This window comes from Acomys minous, assembly GCF_964271855.1.
Source record: "Acomys minous genome assembly, chromosome: 5".
NCBI classification, from domain to species: Eukaryota; Metazoa; Chordata; class Mammalia; order Rodentia; family Muridae; genus Acomys; species Acomys minous.
The window spans coordinates 78,498,538-78,521,711 of record NC_140494.1 but is presented as its reverse complement, the minus strand read 5'-3'; the positions used below and the strand labels follow the sequence as shown (position 1 = coordinate 78,521,711).

General features: G+C 50.1%; 1 protein-coding gene across 10 annotated transcripts in view; it reads right to left on the bottom strand.

The window, feature by feature from the left end:
• Nucleotides 1–4,890: 4,890 nt before the first annotated feature.
• The window catches only part of SMCO4 (single-pass membrane protein with coiled-coil domains 4), a 55,217-nt gene continuing 36,933 nt past the window's right edge, over nt 4,891–23,174 (bottom strand). For 4 of the 10 annotated variants that reach the window (XM_084783784.1, XM_084783783.1, XM_084783778.1 and 1 more), the window contains one exon: nt 4,891–5,598. In XM_084783784.1, the coding sequence (XP_084639910.1) occupies nt 5,334–5,513 (180 nt within the window). In that variant the 5' untranslated portion in view covers nt 5,514–5,598 and the 3' untranslated portion in view covers nt 4,891–5,333. Of the gene's footprint in view, nt 5,601–9,942; nt 10,024–16,168; nt 16,285–23,174 lie in introns of those variants that run through there. The other 6 variants (XM_084783779.1, XM_084783780.1, XR_014779588.1 and 3 more) reach the window with 4 other exon arrangements.

Here is a 23,174-nt window from a genome sequence, read left to right as displayed (position 1 = left end):
GGATTACTGCCCTTTGTGAGCCATCACTCACCAGAATCACTCACCACATACAAAGGGGGCTGGGCTGTCTTCTCACTGGTAGCTAGCTAACCAGTTTCCAGAAGAGTCGCCCACACAAAGTCGCTGCACTGTGAGCACCTGAGACCACAGCTCAATCAGGAAAGGGCCAGGAAGCTCTTGCTCCATGCCCATCCGTCTTCTGCCCCCACGATGAGTTATTTTTAGTTTCCAGTGAACTGATGAAGGTAACTCTGTGTGGCTTCCTGTGTTTGGCATGCTTAGCGCTTATTGAAACCTTTGAATCTGTAGATTTATACTTTTCAGCCAATTTGGAAACTAAGCCAATTTTTATTAATGTTTCCAGGTGTACGCTCTTAAGAACGTACATTTCCTGTTGAGGGAACATATTGCTTTCTTATATCTATTTATCTACCTGATCAAACCTACTGATTTTACTATTCTGATATTTAGTTGCTTGAAAGATGAATCATAAAAACAAACAAGTAAAAAATAAGCAAATATTCCTGCGGTACCCTCTGTAGCCATTTACTTCCTGTACATTTGAGGTCAAGTTACCATCCTACACATCATGGGGTTTTGTTTGTTTGTTGTTTGTTTTGTCTTGTTTCCCTTTGAAACAAGGTTTCTCTGTGTATCTTGGAACTATCTCTGGCCTGGAACTCACATTGTAAACCAGGCTGGCCTCAAACTCATGGAAATCGGCCTGCCTCTGCCTCCAGAGTGCTGGGATTAAAGGCGTGTGCCACCACACACCACACACACACAGGGCTCTCTTCCTGCCTTTTACTCCTGACCTCCTATCTGCCATCTTTCACAGTGCATGACACATCTTTTATTTACTTCATTGCTGTCACAACTGTTGCCATGGCCTTTGTTTCTGTATGCCTGCCTCATCTTTTGCCGTCTTCTCGTTTTCCATTTGTTTTACATTTCTGCTTTATGTATATGTCTTTGTAGAAGTAACTGTGACTTTGGAACTCCAATCTGGAAGGATTGTGGCAGGTGGGTATTTTAAGTTCTGCCAACTTGCAAGTGCAGAGGCTGAAATGGGCCAGCTGGACTTCCAGGCTGCCAGTGACAACACTGGAAGCAGAAGTATTTCCAGGTGGGGGAGTTTGTAAAAGAATTTCATAGCGGGGGTTCTTAATATAGTCCGTTCTGAACCAGCTGGTAACTTCAGAGCCACATCTGATCGCAGAAACTTAGCAGGCCTTGTGAAATAGCCAGGTGACCAATACTGGAAAAGAAATATTCAAAAGTTGGAAAAAAAAAACCCTTCCGGCTGGGAGAGTTCAAAGACAGACAACTTTTATGAAACAGTGGGGAGAAAAAAAAAAAAAGCCAAAGGAAGTAGAGAGGTTTAGCCAGTCTTACCATTTTCACCAAGCACTCAGCTTCTCTCTGGGTGTCACAGTGCTTATGACTTAGCAGCTGAAGGGATTAAAAGCCTTTCTGAAAAGGCTGTTCTTTTCCAAAGAACTGGAAGGCAGAGAAATAATGCAAGCCAGTGGCCAACATGGACTAACGGACTAATGTCAAGGAAGTTTACTGTGGAAGGCACGATACAACACAAGAAAGCAGGACCGCTGCAGCAGAGGCGGCGTGGCCAGCCAGACCAGCACCCTTGCCCGTCCTAAGAAACATGGGGACAGGGACGGTCGCCCACAGACCCTGCACATCTCCATTCTTACTGCAGACACTGAGGAAGGATTTAAAAGGCAGCTCTCATGTTTCCTTAATCCGAAGATACTGATTCTCATGTCTGATGTCTGCACAGTGGTCTGTGGCAAGTACCATAGAGAACACGGGAGAACCGACATGGCTCCTGCAGAGAGAAACCACATTCCTGGTAAGGTTAGGAGACTCGCCACATGAGATAGCATCAAGAAATAGCTGCAGAGGATGCAGACACACATGATGGTGGACATAACCAAGACACTTCCTTCTTTCTCTTCTCTAGCAAGTACATGATGCTCTAAGATCTTCTGTGGGGTCGGGGGAGCCATCTGTTTAATCTTGCCTACAACCCAAGGCAAGCGTTAGCATCTCCAACTCACAGGTGAGCCTGGCTGCTGTAGGAACTGGAGAAAGGTGCATGCCTATCACTGAGCTAGCCAGAGAGAATTAGAAAAGGCAGCCTCCGAACTCAGCAAACTGAGCTTTGCTCTCTCCGGTGCAGGCTCATAAGTAACCAGAGCAGCCACACAGTGTGGAGCAGGTGGCACAGGTAGGCAGGCCACACAGGCTCCCTGGAACCTTCTCTCTTCAGGGCTCCTGGTTCTCTGAGCTCTGTGTGACCTTTTACTCATGTGAGAATGTCCGGGTACCAGAGGTTGTATGAGACTATATAGCCAGACATAGCCCCCCCACAGGCACCTGGCCGGTGCCACACTGAGAGAGGGCTGCATTTGAATTCTTCACACTTAGTTTCACACCCCCGGCAACTGCACTAATGGGTCACAGAGATTTTGCTTAGGCAACGAATGGATAAACAAACACACAGAGTTGCATTGATTTAAAGACAAAACAAGCAAACAAAAAAACATGATACCACTTCCACCCACCACTATGGTTCCTATTCCTATTTCCAACCTGATTTCTCTTCTGGAACATTCTGGCTAATGAGGACTGGGCACCAAGAGCCCCATATCCCACAGCAGAAACCTCAGCATGGTGCTCTGACACTCCTAACACCTCATTCCATTTCTTAATGAAACCACTGAGTAATGGGATAATGTGGATGCCAGTGTCACAACCCACTGCAAAATGCACCACACTTATACCTTGAGAAGCTATAGGCATCCACCCAGCAGATCCACAGTAAACCAACACTTCATGCCAGCTAGGGGTGGCTCACAAGGTTATATTAAGTTCAAAAGTCTGCGCTCAGCCCACCGCCACTGAGCATGCCTAGTCGCTGCCTCTGGAGATCCAGTTCAAGCCTGTGCGTCTTGCCACAGAACTAAGGAAAACAGCGAGTCAACCAAGCCTTAAAAGCTGTGACGGGCTCAGCACGTGTACAGCCTGGGATCTGAGCTGCTGAAAGCCTGGGAAGCAGGACTACACGTGTGTTCTGTGAGGTTCTGCACACACGGACAAGGGCAGAAACAGGCATTTATTGAGCTCCCGAGGTGTACTGGATAGGATGCTATGTTGGCTTTGTATTTCAATTTATCCTTTTACCATCGCAATGGTAAAATTAACAGATGTGGAGTCCCAGAGCTCAGATTAGGGAATCTAGGCCTGCTCAGCTGGAAAGCCAAAGAGGTGAGAACCACAAAGAGCTTTGGTGCCCCAAACTCATACTTTTAGATAACTCAAATCTCATATGCCAACACCCCCCAAATGTTTACACAAGGAGCCCACAAGACAGACATCTCATGTCTCCTGGGCAGGGCTCCTCCTCTTCACCTGGATGGCTTGTGGGAATGCCTGTCAGGCGCCCTTGTACGGGACGCTGAACTCACCCACTAACAGCACTTCAGATGCCAGGTGAGGCCTATGCACACACACCTGGGCAACGCAGATTTGAGTGAAGCCACCGGAACCCACACTAGCATGGAGACTGTGGCCTCTGAAGCCGCTGCTCCCCGGTTTGCTTCTTCGCCCACACTTGACAGTAGCAGCTTAAAGCCCATTAGCTTGGGCCACCCCTCAGAATCCATGGCTTGTAGAACTGGGAACTGAAACTTTAGGATTTGAACTGTTGACCCAAAGAATGTGATCCGAGTCAGAAGTCTGAGGCAGAGTAGCAACAGGGCAATCTGACCTACCCCAGAAGTTCATAGTTGCAGGATGCTCTTTCTGGTGAATAACAGAGGCCAAGCCAAGCCAGCCTGTTGGTTACCTGGACAGGAAAAACACCCCTCAGGAAAGCCTACCTAAGCGTGGCCCATCATCCCCTCTAAAAAGAAATCCTTTGGTAGTAAGCCTTTCCCATCCTCTTCAGTTCACTGTGGGTTTTGTGTAAATTCTTTTAAGAGAGACTGGCTATGTTATTGAGGATACAGGCCCAGGATGACATCATTTTCTTTGTCACCTCTATGAAGTAAAGTTCCCCGGAAGAGGTTGCACTTATCTGCAACAGGCTCAAAACAAGACTCTGAGTCCCTTACACTTAGGATCTTCTTGACACTTTGTCATCCCACACTTGACAAATTTTTTTGTTAGTAAATCTCCATACAGAACACTCAGGGGTGGGAAGCGGCACTAACTGGCTCACCCAAGTCGGCATCTGCAGACATCAGGGGCAGATGTTCTCTCTCCCAGAAAGGCTCTCCCAAGAAATATCCAGAAACATCTGTGCTGTCAGAAAGTCATGTGACCACCGCTGACACGGGGAAAGCCCTTCTCTCCTTGCAAATCTCTCTGTAGTCAGCAGTGACAGAGTCAAGGGACAGCCATGGAACTCACTTCCAAGGCTCCATCAGGGCCCAGGATCCAACCGGAAAGCCCGCTGCTCAAATAAAATGAGGCTTGGCCAGTTCGCATTTGAACTCCATTTTGGAATGCCAAAAGCCTATATCCGCCAACTAAGAACAAAAATTAGCCTGACCTGTTACCACCAGGACTAGCGTGTGTTGCCGTTTGCAAATGCGGCATCCAGCAGGAAAGGCTAACCAGCAAGGAAGCCTGCCTGGTCATGCTCCAATGAGAATCCCGACCTGGCTGAACTGAAAGAGGTCAACTAGCACTGCTTTGTCCCACTCCGGGCCGTCCTTCCCAGGTTCACAAAGATTCATCAAAGCATCATCTTCCTGCAAGGATAGAATGGCAGCCAGAGAAAGGGAGGTGGAAACAGCCTAAGGGGAGGGCCAAGGAGAGAAAGAGGCAAAGCCTGGGGCCAGGGACACAAAAACAAATACCCAGTTTAAGACTATTATCTCCTTTATTCAAAAAAATAAATATTTCACTTTGAGTCAACATATTTCAAATCCCATCAAGCACAGAGAAGAAATGCTGTCGCCTTAGAAAGTTGTGAATGGAGCAGGAAAGCATGTTGCTGGGAAAGGGAGGGAGGGCAGCCTCACCCAGAGAGCCTCCTCTCCCCACGTGCATTGATTTCAAGAGAAAAAGAAACACACACGCACACCTGCACGCACGCACGCACACGCTGCTTTGAAGTCTGAAAGGCACATGAAGTGGACCATCAGGTGTATGGCACATTCACTGATAAAATGTTCCCTATTCCCTCCGCCCCCCATAAAAGTAGAGAAATCTTAATCAAGTCAAAGAGCAGAGAAGACAGGGCACTCCTGCTCGGAGCTCGGCACTGTGGGCATCTCCGCAGAGGACAGCTGGCGAGGAGGCGGTCACTCGCTGACCGCCGGACGCGTGGCCACATACACAAACACGACGATCAGCAGCACCACCACGGCCACAGTGGGCAGCACCACCGTGGTGATCTGCTGCCGGGCCTCCTGCATGGCCTGCTTGCGCTCCTTCTTGTCCTTGGACGTCTCCTTCTTTGGCTTCCCTTTGAGCTGACGCATCTTTGTTAGAGGATGCTGGGGAAGATACGTGCAGAGAGGGCTTGGGAGGAAGGGCTGGACACAGTCCTCTGTCCAGGCAGGAGATCTCTGCAAGGAGAACAACTGTGATCAGGAAGGAATGGAACAAAGGAAAGAAAAATCTCAGGGCTGGGGAGAGGGCTCAGTGGGTAAGAGATAACACTACCTATGTGAGGACTTGGGGACTCAGATCCCCAGTACCCACATATTAGGCCAGGCACAGCTGCACATGCCACTGCACATGTCAGCACGAGGGAACAGAGACAGGCAGCCTAGTCAAAACAGTGTGAGGCCCTGCCTCAAGTCAGTAAGAGAGAACAATAGCTGAAGACCCCCTCCCCCTGCTCTGGCCTCCGTGTGTATAGCAAACACCCCATCCTGGAGAGAAGCCCCTTAAGATTCAGCAAGGTCCAAGGGGAGAGTCATTAAGACTCTGTCAGGAAGTCCCTGAAACTGAGCAGATGCACAAGGCTGTCTCCTCCCCCAAGGCTACGTAAGCAGTAAAGACTTCTGAGAAGACCCAGGCCAGATGAGCTGAACCACCTGGAAAGACTTCAATCTCTAGAGCTGCCTGCAAGTTGTGCAATGCTCCGGGATTGCGGTGCCTATGCAGTGTCACCTGTGCTGCGGTGAGATTTTGCTAAAACAGCTTCCTGTGCGCCATGCCTGCTCCTATAAAGTGACCCTGAACTTATTAGTTCACTAAGTTGGACTTTGACAGTATCAATACTTTTGTCTGTCATTGGCTCTCTATCTGAAATAAAACAGATACATGGCTCCCCAGGAATGGTGTCATGTCCTCAACCTGCCCACATGGCATAGATTCCTCACATACATGCACCACAAACACCACACACACACACACACACACACAATAGTTCAAGCAAACATAGTACACATATTTACAACTTGTAAGACAGGGGAAGAGAAACAACAGAGGCCATGACAAGGCGACTCTGTCCAAACCCTCCAGAGCACCTGCTAGTGCTGGGCACCCTGCAGCACTGAGGCTAGAAGTTGGGGGCTGGTTCTGCCTTCCAGGGACCACACTGCTTGGTGCAGGCTGTGCTGAGGGGAGAGTGGAGTCTGGTCAGATCCACAGTGAAGGCATGAGTCCATGGTCTCACCAGCCCTCAACTGGCTTCTGTCTCGTGTTAAATTCTGAGACTCACGGAGATGCTCAGGCATCCGAAAAATGAGTTAACACCCTCGGATAACTATAGCCTCTCTATGGAACTCTGCTTCTTAGTTTTAAGTGGCAGAAATAAACTTTGGCTGACTCAAATTAAGAACTTCACCCAAAACTTTTGGCACCTCATAGATTCCTCAAAAAGTAAGAAGGGCAGCTCAGAAAGTGGGCAGCGTAGGGGAGGCTGTAGTGCCAAAATTCTTGCTCAGATCCAGTTTCCAACGCACAGACACCACAGCCTGTGTCTTCTCCCCATGGCAGTACTTCGGCCGTGCTAGAAGCAGACACGACGCTGATTGCCAGGACCAACTCCACCCCACCCAGCCCATGCTCAGGGTCATTTTGTCCACAGTTCACCCTCCAACTCACTGCACACAGAGCAATCGCCAAACACGGGGAAGGAGTCGGAGTTAGATACCAGGTGGCAATATACCAACCAAGATGATGGCCAGGGGAGCATCCAGGGACCCACATGAGGTTAGGGAGAGCTACTCCCTGGTGCTCCTCTGACAAAGGCTTTTATAGCAGAGACCAGACCGCGCATTCTGTATTGTCTGGGGTGGCCTGCTAGCGTGTGAATGAGGAGGCAGACATTCACAGCTGAGTGACCCTTCGGTGGAAGAGGCTGTTCTGAGTCAGGTCTTGATAGTATTCGTTTTTGTTTAAGGGATCCTAATCTCTCGCTGCTCCTGTTTCCTTTGGAAACCTGAAGATGCACTTCATCCAATCAGGTGACTAGCATAAATGTTCTTAGATTGCGTCCCAGCAGTCCCAGACAAGTAATGCAGCTTGCCCCTCACTTTTCAACAACTCCACTCAGAGGTGGTAGTAAGAGCAGCCGCTGGGTTCTTCTCCAGCAGCTGTGACAATGCAAGCCTCCAGCCTGAGGCTGCTGAGGGGTGCTGGAACCTTTAGGAGGCGGGGCCTGGGTCACTGACAGGCACATCCTCCTCTGTCTCTGTCTCTCTCTCTCTCCCTCTTTCTCTCTCTCGTTCTCTCTCTCTAAGGTAACCCAGCATACCCAGGGAGGTGCAGTGAGCATTGTGTCCCGGGGGAGGAAAAGGAGAGTGGTCTAAGTGGGCGGTGGGGTCTTTGGACATGGGGCAGTCATTTGATGAAGATGTCGGAGTTGCTTGCCAGAAGCCCAATGGCTAGGCCTTACTGGCGGAGCAGACGTGGCCAGTGAGGACCTGGCAGGGACAATGCACCCAAGCTCTGGAGACACTGGGTGGGCCACCAGCTGGCTAGTGACATGTCATGAGAGAACTGACAAGACAAAGGCCCCGTACAGGAGAGAAGATCCCAGGAAGGCATTAAAGCTCTGGTCACACCTGCCCACGTGTAAGATTGTCTACTGAGTGTTGCTATGGAAATACCCAGGAGATGCCTGAGAATCTGGAGCGGAACTACGACAGGTCACCACAGCAAGGCAGACGGAGCGCAGGGCCTGGGACTAAACCCTGCTCACACACCCGCAGCCTGGAAGCTGCGGGTCAGGAGACATGGAGAAGAGGAAAAGAAACTGAAGAGAATGCTCATCGTGGGACTCAGGAAGGCCAAGGTCACTGCCGTGAAGACATGACAGATATAGGACACACCCACTCGTCACTGCACCAGGCCAGCTGTGGAGGGCTTCAACAGTAGAGGAGACAGGCTGTGACCAACAACTGCGCGTGGCTGCTGAAGTCCCAAACTTTTTATTTGCCTGGCAATAGCATGTTTCAGAAAGTAACTGAGCATGTTGCTCCCTTCCTTGAGAGAATTTTGCCATTAAAAAAAAAAAATTGGCTCCACATACTCCAAGCACAGCTGATTTCCATGCTGGCATAAACACCTTCATATTCTCCCAGACTGTAAAGACAGACAGCACACATTCTGAAAAGCGAAGTGCAGACAGCTGGCTTAACATTCTGATAGAAGACCATGTGGCCAAAAAGGGTTTTCTGATTTTATTTTAATAATGAGGGTAACCAAAGGGTGTCTGAGGGTCTTGCAGAATGAAAGAGAATCCTGGGTATGAGAAGGCGCAGAGGTGAACACACACTCGCAGTGGAGAAGAGCAGAGGGGAGAAGTTGATGGAAGGACACAGGGACACGGATCTGCCCCGGACACAGGAGCAGTCACAGGAAGGGTGGGTGACACTGGAGGAAACTCGGGAGTGGGTTGGCACCCCGAGGGGACACAGGAAGGGTGGTTCTGCCAGGACGACACCCTGGGGGTGGGCATACTGAAGAAGACATAGGAGGGCTGGTTCAGCCTCCCAAGAGGGGACACAGGAGAGTTAAGATTGTACTATAAAGGGACAAAGTCTTCTGGGGATATTTGTTTGGTTGGTTTTTGTTTTTTAAGTTAACTGGAGAATTTAGCTTCAGAGCTGGGATGCAGGTCAAAGGAAAGGGAGGCTTAAAATAATTATACTAAAAGGAAAAAAGCAAACAGGGAAAAATATCCCACATGGTGGCATTGTTCTTCGAACATGCTGGGGACCCCAAGTCGCCAGCCTGGGCCTAGGTTGTATCTTGTAGACATCAACAGGACTTTGGAAAGCAGCTGAGCCACCTGGCCTGCGCTCCAGGCCTGAGAAGCATGAACGGCCACTGTGGTTGAACAGGCTTCTGCATCTGAAATGCGTGGCCTTCCCTTGAGACACACAGGAGGAACTACAGACGCTGCTGCTCTATGCCCTGTGTGACAACAGCAGGGACCAGGGCGTGGTTGGAACCAGGAACAGGGAGGTCCCAGCTCTACTGCGTCCCACATCCTGAGGCCACTGGTGTCTGTTTCCATGGTGATAAACTCCTTTTTCACCTTGAGCTGCCTCAGATGTTCTCTGCACTGAACATGGAATACAGCCCCAGTTTAAATATTCCTCCAGAGCCACAGCTTATCCAAGGAGGGAATAGCACTGCCCACCACCAACCTACAAGTGACCGTAAAAGTCTATAATGCCATCACCCTCTGGGCACACCCCACACACCTTCCTGCCCGCCCCCAGCTCTTTGGGGCCACATCTGATGGGTTCACCTGTCCCTTGCAGAGAGGAAAAAGAGGTTTTAAGCTCGCCACTTCAGCAGGCCTCCCTCAGCAGCAGCTCCGGCCTGTCCCTAGCCCATGCTCCCAATTGTAACTGTTTCCCCAACAGGATTCCTTACACATATGCACTGCTACATTCTTGGATGGACTTTTTTTTTTGTCCAGGTTGGAGATCGCACTGTACATACCTGATCTATGCAGTAAGACGGAAGCTGATGCCACCAGTTGGCCACCACAGCCTCTAGCCCCCATCACCGAGGAAACGGAAACATCACAAACACTGAGTTCTACCTGGTTCTAATGGGACCTCACATGTCCAACCCCCACCAATGGAAGCTGATGGCAACTGGCCAATTATGGATTCTTCCAAGTGGCCAGTGGGAGGAGTCGGAGGTAGGGGTGGGTGTATGAGGGAGATGAGGAACTGCTGTGGTTATGGGTTTTCTCTGATAACTTTACAGCCTCCCACGCATGTGCACATTGATGGACACACACACACACACACACACACACACACACACACACACTGTATATGTTCTAAATGACCTCTTTCCCCCCACCTCATTACAGAGATCATAATGTCTATGGCATTATGTATATGAACCCTAGCAGGGAAACAGCTGGAAGCAGGGCTCAGCCTCAGCTCTGCACAAGCAGTTACAAGGCCCCGTGCAATTGACTCCATCTTCCACAGCATGACTCCTCTGTAAACCAGGTGGGACGGCTGCTCTGCAGAGTTACTGAAACAGCAGAGACAACCTACTACCTGTTCTCTTACTGTATGCCATGGGGCCAAAGCTGAGCCCGGTGAGGAGCACACGGAGGGTGACGGCCCAGAGAGCGCTGTCCTTTACATGAGGCTGGAGGTTCTGAACACACCTACGGCTTGGTTGTTTTAAGTTTACCGGGAGACAGAATCCTCAACACTTTCTCTTTCCCTTAGTAAGAAACCAGCTGCTGGGCAGTTGTTCAAAGGCTAGTTCCTGCTATCAAGGGCAGATTCTGGAGAACAAAGGTTACTCCCAACCCCTCCATCCCTGACCTAACACTGGAGCCTGAGCATTTAAAACACTGCCAAGGGGCAGGAGGGTTAGTGCGATCAATCAGTAAGAACGAGCAATGCTCTGGCAGAGAACCTGGGTTTGGCTTACAGTGCATGTGGGGCAGCTTAAACAGCCTGCAACTCCTTCTTCGGGGATTATGATGCCCTCTTCTGGCTTCCACAGATACCTGCACTCAACTGCACATACCCACCCAGACACACACACACACACACACACACACACACACACTTTAGAAAACCTTAAACGTGGCTGATCTCCAAAACACTGTGCTGCCTAATGCAGACCATATTTTATAGTTACATGCCAAAATGAAGAATGTAAAATAATACCTTACCAAAAAAGTTTATGTAAAGATTATATGGTGAAATGACATTATTTTGGAGACTTGGGCTTAGATAAAGTTAACTTCACCTCTTCTCTGTCTTAATTTGGCTCCTAGAAACATTTTAATTTCCTCAGTAGCTTTCACAACACTTGCCATAAACACTGCTGGCTCAATGAGAAGTCCCATGCTCAGCCCTCCTGGAAGTGTCAGCACCCAGGCTGTACGCACAACACTGAGGACTCCCCAGGCTTCTCACGGCCCAGTGCCATTGGCTCTCCCTCCCAGCAACATGGCCCATGACCACTGACACCAGAGCACTTTTACTGACAATTAATTCAGTGCTTCCCCTTGAGGACCGGCTTCTGGGCACTGTCAGACTGCTGCAGCCCCTCGCACCTCGGTCAGCCCTTACTCATGACCTTCCCAACACTCTTCAGGCAGAAGCAATGGCTTCTTGTCTGTGACACCGCAGGACTTAGTTTATACGATGGCTCTAGCTAGCTGGTGGCCTCTGTCGCTCACCCTTGACTTCTCAAGGATGGGCAAATGCTATCTTTGAAGCGGTCCTTTGGCAATGCGTGAGGCTGGAGAGCTGCAGGGATGCATTGTGTACCGCTTCCAAGCGCTTGGCTCGTGCTCACCACAGCCCCACGGGATTGCCTTTTTACTATTTTAGATGATGAGCGGCATTCAGATGCCTACAATGAATTTCCCAATTTCAAAGACTAGGAGGGAGCAAGCACAAAGTCAACTCCATGATAAACATGTGTGAAATATGTGATGAGTAACTAACTGACGGAGGGTTGGAACTAAGACCTGATTACTCTGTTACTCCATGGGGCCACCAAATCACCCACAACTAAGACCAGTAGCTACTGTCTCCCAGGCACCCCCCCCCCACTAGCGCTCCAGCAATATGCAAGTATACCATGAAGACAGAGAAACTGAGGCTAGGAGCTGCAGGCCCCAGATCCCAAGCGAGAGGCACCGCTGGGTTTCCAACCTGGCTCAGGGGCTGCTCCACACCTCTCCTCCCAAGCAGCCAGAATCAGCATCTTTCCAGCTTGCCAGCTTTAAAAGCTGCAGCCGCAGGAAGAGCATGAGCCCTGCAGGCTGTCTTACCGACTACTGACTGAGTCTGTCTCAAGACAGGCTCGCCCCGGTGCCTGGAACAGCGTGCTTGAAAGCTTTTTGCAAACTTTGCTTACTAAAGAGATGGGACTTGATTCACTGAGAACTCCACTGGGCTGCACAGTTGTGCAAGGTAAAAAAGCCGGGCTGCATCCTGTCAGAATGAGCGTGAGGGCTCGGCGGCTCCAAACACCCCAGTGGTCAGTGCAGCCTTCACCGCCCATCGCTATACTTGCCCAGGGCCAACAGCATGAAGGCGGACAAGAGTTGGAGACATGGCCACCACGCACAGCGTGACCCAGCCTGGGGTCCATGTTAAGTTGCTGAGGACTGTGGCAATTATATCTGACCACTCAACACATGAAGAAGAGTCCAGTATCCACGCCCAGGGCAGGTGGCCAGCCTATTCTCTGTGTAGGCCTCACTTCTTAAGCAGCAGAGAAGATAGTTTATGGAGCTGCCTAAGACTGCGACAGTCTTTTTCTCCTGCTGTGACCACTTTGCTCCACTCTGGCACAGAGTAGGGGCAAGGGGCAGGCAGGCTACTAGGGAGACTAAGAAAGACAGGAAGTCTCCCGCTGAATGTCTGCTAACCGCCTGCTAACATAAGTGCTTTCCCGGGAACACAGAACAAACAATGACAGCCATGCAGAAGCTGGCTCCTCTGTCACCTACTGCTAACAGGCCAGAGGCCTGAGCAAGCACAACCAGATGTGTGTGTGTGTGTGTGTGTGTGTGTGTGTGTGTGTGTGTGTGTGTGTATGGTGTGCATGTGTGTGTATGGTGTGCATGTGTGTGTGTGTCTGTGTGTGTGTGTGGTGTGCATGCGTGTGCGTGTGTGTATGTGTGTGCATGTGGTGTGTGTGTGTATGTGTGTGTGCATGTGGTGTGTGTGTGTGTGTGTGTGTGTGTGTGGAGTAGGGGATTAGAACTACAAACAGAAGCACACCTCACAGTGAGGGCAGAAGGATCAAGAAAACGCACAATTTGACAACACTAGGATCAGTCACGCCTGAAATAGAACGGACTGGCAGGAAATGCCAGGGTTCTCAATAACTCCGGCAGGTAACATTTCTTAGCAACTGGGGTTTGCAAAGTGCTTTCCTGTGCATTATTCATTTCATCCTCACAGTCACTCTGCGTGGCACTTGTGTTCCTTACTTAACGAGAAAAGACAGCACACACAGAGCAATTAAGGGCATGGCAGGGGCTCAGCCCTTTGCCAGTAATTCTAGGGACGGTGACTCTGGACGACCACTTCGCCTCTTAGACCCTTAATTACCTCATTGTAAATTAGGGATAAAAATACCTCTCACTCAAACATTTCTTAAGTTGTACTGTACACTGGGACAATGGCAGGAAGGAAACAGTGCCATGGATAGGGACTGTCTCCACTCAGGGCATGTGAGGAGACAGATACCGGCCTCCAGGAGGCTGCTAATTTTCTAGTAAATGGCAGCAGAGGGCTTCAGGAGAAAGCGACCCTGCCAGAGCCTGGAAGAAGGTAAGGAATGGCCTGTCAGTCAGGAGGGTAGCAGAGCAGAGTCAGCCCCGCTGGTGGCCTTGTCTGGCATACCTCAGGATGGCACAGGTCAGCGAGACTGCAGAGGGCAAGAGAGTTCTGCCAGTCTCAAGCCCTGGGCAAATGGCTCAAGTGCCGATTTAACATATCAAAGTGGCCACCAGGTTCTCCCTGCAATCCCTTAGTCCCTAGCCACTGCAGGGCCCTTCTGGCTGGCATACCTCACCCCTACCCTGAACTCCTCCAGCCCAGGGCCTGGGCTGCTCTTCCCTATAGAATCCAACCATTTCGTAGCTCTCTCTTTGCACCTCTGGGCCTCCTGGTGGCCGCACCTGGTTTCCCTGCTCCCCTCTCCTCACAGGGCACAGCTCAGGCAGTCATGTCCACTCTGCACTCTCCCAGATGTCCGTGCCTCTGCCTCTACCCTCCCACATATCTAAATGTCTTCCTTTACCATACTTAGGAGCAGCCATGTTCCTTTTATTTTATTTTATTTTATTCAAGTATTGTGCTGAAAGATCAGAAAGCTAGAACAGACCAAGAGTGCGATGAAGACCCACAAGCAATCTGCTAACTTTTTTTTTTTTTAAGAACTCGGTGGCAAATTCCCCAGAGGCAAAAACTGAAGCAAGGGGCTCAGTGGTGAAACTAATAAATCTTTCACGCATGGTGTGGTGACTTGGTCCTGGGGAAGGGCGCATGTGGTCACATGCTGGGTACACTTAGAGAGCCTGACAGATTGGCAAAGTGGCATGAAGAGAGAGAAACGAACCAAAGACTGATCTGAACAAAACACACTGGAGTGTGGAGATTCTGGAAAACAGGAAGCTGGACACGTGAGGCAACTCTGAGAACCTGTGAGGCGCATCAAGGCCTCAGCAGGTAGCTGAAAGGCGGCCAGCCTTCAGCCTGAGGAGACGCTGGAGCCTTCTGGCCTGGAGCTATGGAGCTATGGGAGATGAGATATGGTCAGAAAAAGCTGATGAGTGCGCACAGGCCAAAACTGGATCTGAGAACTGAGCCCTGCTCCCACTGGATCTGAGAACTGAGCCCTGTTCCCACTGTATCTGAGAACTGAGCCTGTTCCCACTGGATCTGAGAATTGAGCCTGTTCCCACTGGATCAGAGAACTGAGCCCTGCTCCCACTGGATCAGAGAACTGAGCCCTGCTCCCACTGAATAAGAGAATTGATCCCTGTTCCCACTGGATCTGAGAACTAAGCCCTGCTCCCACTGGATCTGAGAACTGAGCCCTGCTCCCACTGGATCTGAGAACTGAGCCCTGCTCCCACTGGATCTGAGAACTGAGCCCTGCTCCCACTGGATCTGAGAACTGAGCCCTGCTCCTACTAGATCTGAGAACTGAGCCCTGCTCCCACTGAATAAGAGAATTGATCCCTGTTCCCACTGGATCTGAGAACTAAGCCCTGCTCCCACTGGATCGGAGAACTGAGCCCTGTTCCCACTGGATCTGAGAACTGAGCCCTGCTCCCACTGGATCTGAGAACTGAGCCCTGCTCCCATTGGATCAGAGAATTGAGGCCTGCTCCCACTGGATCAGAGAACTGAGCCCTGCTCCCACTGGATCAGAGAACTGAGCCCTGCTCCTACTGGATCAGAGAACTGAGCCCTGTTCCCACTGGATCAGAGAACTGAGCCTGTTCCCACTGGATCTGAGAACTGAGCCCTGCTCCCACTGGATCTGAGAACTGAGCCCTGCTCCCACTGGATCTGAGAACTGAGCCCTGCTCCCACTGGATCTGAGAACTGAGCCCTGCTCCCACTGGATCTGAGAATTGAGCCCTACTCCCACTGGATCTGAGAACTGAGCCCTGCTCCCACTGCATCTTGGAGATTTGAAAGGAACCAGTAAGAAAAGAGAATCAGGAAAATAAAATGAGTAAGAACAGAGTATCGTGGAAGCCAAGTGAAGAAAGTATTTTGGGGGGAGAAGGGGCTGTCCACTTGGTGTGGCCACAGCTGGGCCAGCAGAGCCTCTGAGCTGTTGTGAAGGGGACATGGAAGCAGGAAGCAAGCGGGAACATGCAGCCCTTCACAAACCCTCAGCAGACAACTCCTCAGTGAGGACTCGGGGCAGTCTTGTTTTGCCATCTGTTGGCCCACAACTACAAGCAGGTCACTTCATCTCTATATGGCCCAGGCTTCTCACCTGAAAAATGGGGTGAGTAGTTGCACCCAGAGAGCTAAGTGTGAGAACAACACCTGCTGCATAGTGAGTAAATGCAAGTACGCATCAATCCGTTCTCATGACAGGGAGTATTGACAAAGCCACTGTGCATGAGAAAGTAATGTGGGAAAGAAATAAGCAGCCCAGCAGGCAGCCAGAGGGAGAAGGGAAAGTCACAAAATACCTGTTCAGGTAGGGCATGGGGTTGCTAGAGGTCTGTTGTGTCTGGCACAGCACAGGGTCCGGCTCCTTACAGGCTACGCATCTCAAAACAAGGTGAGGCAGCTGCACCCAGACAGAAAACCCTGATGAATCCTCAATTCTACCACGCCCCCTATGCCACAGCCCTCCCTTCCCAGCTTTGAGTTACTGCCACGTTTCCCAGACTAACTTACAGCCGTGTGCCTCTGCTGCTTATGAGAAAATACTCTTGGCTCAGAGATGACTGGATCTTGGCAGGGACCTCATGAGCACAGGCCGGCCTCATACGCACCTTCCATTATCTAAAGCTCTGTGTATCAGCAAAGGCTGAGCCGCATGTCAAAGCTGTGGCCCTGGAAGATGAGCCCTGAGCCCACGAGCAGAAGTTACAGGGAGCTAGGCTAGGGAGTTCGCTATCTCTAGGAGAGGCCAAGGGAGGTGAAGAGATGACCAGCAGTCTGCAGAAATTCCACACTCTGGTCAAAAAGACATCCCTCACAGCTGCCGCTGTTTCCCTCTAGAGCGTTCTCTGCCTGATGAGCAGGTTCCTCTGAGACGGAAAGCACATTGCGCGTGTGAAAGTGCCCAGCAATGTAACCAGCTCTTCCAGACACTGCCAATCTTCAATGGCAAATCCTACTCAAACCCACAGGCACCCTCAACCTCACCTGCTATTCAGTCCGATACTTTAAGACAGCAGGCACGCCAAGCAAGGCCATGTCATCTATCAGCTAACAAAAGCCCAACAATACAGTGGCTTAGGACTATAAGGCAAGGCTCAGGGGAGAACTCACAAGGAGATGCAGGCCAGTCAGATGCATGCGTTCAGTCTAAGTCTAATTTCTCCATCTGAGCATCTCTCTTTGAAGGCCAGTTGGAGGCACAGCCAGCCTAACAGTAAAGCTCCATTTTATCGGCTCTGTTATCTTCTATGTCACGGAAGCCCCCTATAACATTAGCCTTGTCTGGGTAGAATGTCACACACCATGATGAAGCCATCTGCGGTTCTCCCTGACCCCTGACCACATCCTCAGGCCTTCAGCTCTCCCAGGTACCGGGCCTTCATTCCAGAGAAAAGAAACCAATATTAAGGTTCTAGAACTAGCCCGGGGCCCAGAACACAAGTAGGTAAAGAGTGAGTGTCAAGCCTCAGCAGCCTGGTTCCACACCCTGCTCTTCACTAATAAGCTTGTTAAACCTCATCCAACAACTATCCATGTTTAATATTCTTACATGTCATTTCCCACAGATTAAAACAAGATCCTCGAGGGGACACAGCACATCACCCCGTGGCTCTAGCTCACCTGTGGCTGATGCATGGGCACACACCCCTCTCCTTCCTAGATATGAATACAGCCTTCGTGTTCTTACAGGCACAGACGTCATCAACAACCAAAATACCAGAAGCACCAGTGTCTACTGAGCCTTTAAGATGAAAACCCAGCTCTAAGCTCAAGTATAGTTAAGCAAATTACACAGCACAGCTGATGGCAGATACATCAAAGGAAGGAGCGAGGGGCTGCCTACATTTAAAAAAAAAAAAAAAGAGTCGCAACTGCCTATCCCCAAAACACCAAATGCAAGGCAGCCTTGGTATACTAGATGCCTGATGCTGGTGGTGGGACCTGGTGGGACACAGATGGAGCAGGAGGGGGCTGGTGCAGACCGTGATGTAGGCCTGTCTCTCTCTGGTTACAAAGGATATGAGGAGGGTGTGAGGAAGAAGCAGGGAGGTGAAGGTCCTGAGGCAGGAGTAGCCTGAAATGTGTCACGTTCAGAAAGATGGCTGTGGCAGTCTGAGCAGACGGGCCCATGTGGTCGGTGGGGCAGCAACTGGCGGAACTAGACAGATGGATTGAAATGACTAAGAAAGCCAACTGGTGACAACTTGAGGCCTATTATCTGGTTTCACTGTAGCCCCAGATTCCTTGGGGAAAAAAAAAATCCAAATATTCTACAAAAGATGGTGAGCTGGGTGCTATAAAGTTTACCAAGCAGTATTTGTTCATGGGATTTCCTAAGAGTGGGTCTTGGGGTAGGAGAAGGAAAAAGGCCCCATCAGACAATGACTTTGAGCTACTAATGTTCATTTGTCACTAAAAAAAATGACAAATATTTGGCCTTGAATTTAGAGACCCTCTTTTGGTTTGAACTTGGTTTAGCCTGACTTAACTGCTTGAATGAAGTGCACAGAACAGCAGGGAAGGCGAGCTGCTCACATCTCAGACTTCCCAATATCCCAGCTTAGCCACGGCTTCTGTCCACGCAGATCCCCGTGGAGTCACTATCAGTAAGGCCAGCCCAGCGGCCTACATCGAGCAGAGCGCGTATGGTCCCTGGCCACACTCATGGCTGCTGACTCATTCACTAGGGGGCTGATCTGGCTCCTACAACATTAAACTTCGAATCTGACGTCACTGCACCCCAAAGCTACAGAGGGAGGAATGGGAAGATACAAGGGATGGGATAACAATTGAGATGTAATATGAATAAATTAATAAAATATATTTTTAAAAAAGCATTAAAAAAAAAAAAGTAAAGCTACAGTCCCCATGGCTTTCATCGGCCATGCCTCCCAGTTTCTCAACTTCCAAATGCCAGGGTCGCAATGGAGCCAAGGGCTTAGCTTGGCTTAGCTAAAGCACTCAAACACACACACACACACACACACACACACACACACACACACACACACACACACCATCCCCGCCCCCTGCACCACCCCCACCCCACCCCATGATCCCACTGCCCGTGCTGCATGGTGCTGACATGCCTGGGCCTCCCGGGTCCTCCATCTGCTGACTGTGGCCCTGGAACAGTTCCTCCACAGGCACGCGTCTGTCAGCACATAGCACTGCTACTCCAAGCCTTCCCACCTGGCTGGTGTCAGTCAGCCTCATCCTCTTGTTAACACTGCTGGAGCCAAGAGCCCGGGACTTGTCCAGGCCTTCCCTCCTGTGTCTCCCCGACACCCTTCAGCCCCCACCCCTTGTGCTCCCTCTCTATCCCCACAGCCTTGAATTCGGGTCTGATCTTTGTTCCCAAAGGTTGCCAAACAGCTGCCTAACCTGTGTTTCTCTGAAGCTCACCGTCCTCTCAGCTCCTAGGTATGAAAACATGCCTAAACCCCTGGAGCAGCACTGCTCATATGGACAGGGAAAAGCATGCCTGCCTGCCCATCCCCCTCACTTCCCCTTACCAGCAAAAACATACGGCAAATTTCAAAATCACTGTAGCAGCAGATATGGAGATACGCGTGTGTTTTCAGCAGAGGGGTGCCGATGACTCACCTAAGCCTCATGCCTGTTTGCAAGTATAGTCACTGGAAACTTTTTCAGCAAGAAAATATTACCGGCATGAATATGCATTACTCGATATGCAGGGTTAAAAAAAAAAACCAGCCTGTCAGACTAATAATGAGAAAGCCAAGTGAGCAGTAACTGATCGTTCAACATTCTAACCGTTAGACACCGTGAAGAATTCAAGATTTTGCTGACACAGCGCCATTAGAGTACCATTTCCAAGATCTGAGGAAACTGGAAGCCAGAATGGCCAAGCCCAGTAGGGCCTGGGCTAGCGGTGCCCGCAGTGTAAGGCACGCACTGCACCACTGCATTTCAGCAGCAAGCCAAGCAGGGCCCCGGGCTAGCGGTGCCAGCAGTGCGAGGCACACACTGCACGACTGCATTTCAGCAGCAGGTCATCCGTTGTCGCTAAACTGGAGTCAGGCCTCACAATGGTGGGTCTAGGCTTTTGAGTCCCACACCCACGAGAACGGGTTAAAAGAGCCGGAGAAATGACCCCGCAGGTAAAGGTGCTTTCCACCAAGCCTGACAGCCTGCACCTGATCCCCGAGAACCACATGGTGGAGAGAGCTGGCCCAGGTTCCTCTCTGCCCTCCCCAAACACAAACACACAATAAAGTAAATTTTTTTTTAAAGAATAGGTTAAAAGACACAGGATGGGACTCAATGCTGCTGTCTTTTTTTTGGGGGGCGGGGGTCTTAGGAAGACAGTCATACTCCAAAGAGGAATCTGACCTAGAACTCCTTAGCGTAAATTCCACAACAGCATTCCTCTAGCTACAGAATTAACCTTGTCCCAAGTAAGCTCCACCATGGTGTGGCTCCTCCTGGCTGCCCGAGCTCACGCCCCACCCCAGCACGTCTCCCACAACTACCTACTACTCTGCCATCTTGACAGACCCATGGGCCTCCCACCATAAAGGTCACATGACTTTCTCCTCTAAGGGTGGGGAAGGAGGCCCCTCTCTGAGCCCTAGGGCTCCTGGTCATAAACGTGACCGCAGAGCCGTGACGCCTGCAGACTCCCTTTGTGAGGCGTCTCCTGGTCCTTTTTCCCTGTGATTCATCAGTCATATTTCAAACTTAAGATCACAGAAAGGCCACCAAAACTCCAGCTGGGATTTCAGTATTTCTGTTCATTACCTTGAACAGGAAGCCTGTGAAGAGGGGGTGTTAGGTCAAGATGGAGGAGGGGGTGCTTTTCAGAGATGCGCCGCCGTGTGTAAACACTCCTCAGAGCAAGCTCAAGGTCAAGATAAGGAAAGCTTCAGGACAGAATGCACTTAACAGGAGGGCTGCGCTGCCGTAGCTTTGCGTTTCTTTCCTCTCTGTAGGATGTCAGTCTTCTCCACCACCAGCTTAGACTCCTCCATGAGCTCCTGAGTTACAACGCTACTGAACACTCTTAGGGAGGAGGACCACTCGGGGAGGAGAGGGGGTGCTATGATGTTATCTCACTGTGCATTGGCTGCAAACTTAGGAAGGTGCCCAAGAAAATAGTGATTCACCTCTGAGTCCTAGGAATTGAACAAATCAGCCCCTGTTCCAGTCCCAAAACACAACAGCCACCCACACACAGCACGCCCTTGAGAGCCTGCCAGTTATTTTATTGCATTTGAAAAGTCAGTCATTGCCATCTTCAGTAAAGATAATGCTCAGCCTACAGGGAGGGGCAGCCAGGCAGCAGCAGGTGCCGGGCAGCCAGCTGACAGGCTGTGGCAGTCAGCTGGGCAAACAAGAAGCTCACTTGGTGTTTGATTAGGTTTGAGACTGACTTAGAAAAGGAGAAAAGGTGACCATTACCAGACGACTCGCCAAATCTTGGTTTGAAAAGAAAAGCAAGTCAACTACTACGTGCCTGGCTGAGATGGAGGGAAAGGATCTCCAGAGAGCAAAACATGGTTACATGAAGCTCAAGGTGCCTGCGCCACACCCACATTTGCTAACTGTAGAAGAGCAAACAGAAAAGGCTCCTGGACACAAAGGAGTCATGGGAAATGACAGGCACATGGAGGTGGTCTCATTACTTGTCCTTTCCTCTAAGGGACCAAGAGTCCCTGCCACGGTGACACCTTAACGTAGAGTGCAACCCATGAGACCAAGTTCAAGTGGGAGGTGCACAGCTGCCTCTGTTACAGTCCCAGCACCACACCGAGTGCCAGAGCCTCACGGTTAGGAAAACAAAGCCGGAAGCCAGGCATGGTGGCCCACACCTATAATCCCAGCACTCGGGGAGGCAGAGGCAGAGTGGATAGCTGTGAGTTCAAGGCCAGCCTGGTCTACAAAGCAAGCCCAGGACAGCCAAGGCTATACAGGGGAATCCTATTTCAAAAATCAAAACAAAACAAACAAAAAACCGTGAGGTATCTAACAAGCCGAACGGATAGAGGAAATATGATACGGAATTATTTCAGCCATCAAAGGCAAAATTATGTCATTTGCAAGAAAATAGATTATACCGAAGATTATCATATTGTGCAAATTAAGCCAGCCTCAAAAAGACAAATTTCAGTTTTCCCTCATTTGTGCTTCCTACATTTCATGGAGATATGTAAAGTGATGTACGCATATATGACATGAAAGTGAAGTAAAAGTGCTTAGGGGAAGAAAGGCAATGACGGGTGACAAGGGTGACAGCAACAGCAGAGAGACATGGGGGGAAACACACTGTAAGTACAAAATGCCTCTATATGACGGCACAACATATAATGGAAACGCACAATAAAAACTTTTTTTTTTTTTTAAATTTTGCTCTATGCTACAACTGCAAGCACACAGCCTAATAGATTCTTTGTTTACAGCATCATGGGAGGTTTGCTGATTTCTCAACTCAAATATTCCCAGTAAAAGCGTACTGGGATCAATCACCGGCCTTGCGACCTATACCTTGAGAGCATGGTTCTGTTTAGAGGCCTCCTGTTCAGTCCCATTGGCAACTGGTATCAAATACAGAGGAAGGCCTTCCAAAGGAAGAGACCGGAAAGGTCAGCCTATTTCAGGAAACAATGGTTCATTGAAACTGCATCCTGCTCTCTAGCTAATCTGCTTCCTTCTGGACCACAACCTGGCCTCGCACTGCGCTGTCTGTTTTCCAACCTCCCCATCAGAGGACAAATCAAATGTCAGTTGACAATCTGCTTTCTAATTAAAAGTTGATTTCCTTTTTTTTTTTTTTTTTAGAAACTACATGTAGCTGAACAATGCCACACGGCAACTCAGTGTGCAGCGCCACCTTGATTGACAGGACTATTTGCAATTGTTTTAAAAGGGAGAAAGAAAACATCATCAGAGGTGGCAACATCAAGCTGATCGGACAGACTTCCTGTTGACTTATGCAGAAGGACCATGCAGCGTTCATACTGCTGGCACCTAAAGAAGCCCTAAGTGGGAGAGGGCACTTTCAAAGCTGCCAGGCTGGCGACAGAGAAGCATCAGGGTACACAGAAGAGCCAGACTCCTGAACAGAACCTGGAGTTGGAAAGGGTGGGACTCCGGGTTTCTTGACACAGGCAGCCAACAAGGAAGGGAGAAAACAGACTACCTCTACGTCGGCTCATGCCCTCAGAGCAAGCTTTGACCTTCTGAGTTTGCCTTCCGTCCGCCTGCCTGTCTCCCCAGACTGCCGGGAGAAGGAAACTGGACGTCCTGTGTAGAATGACCTGCAAGTGGGAAGGCACTCTAGAC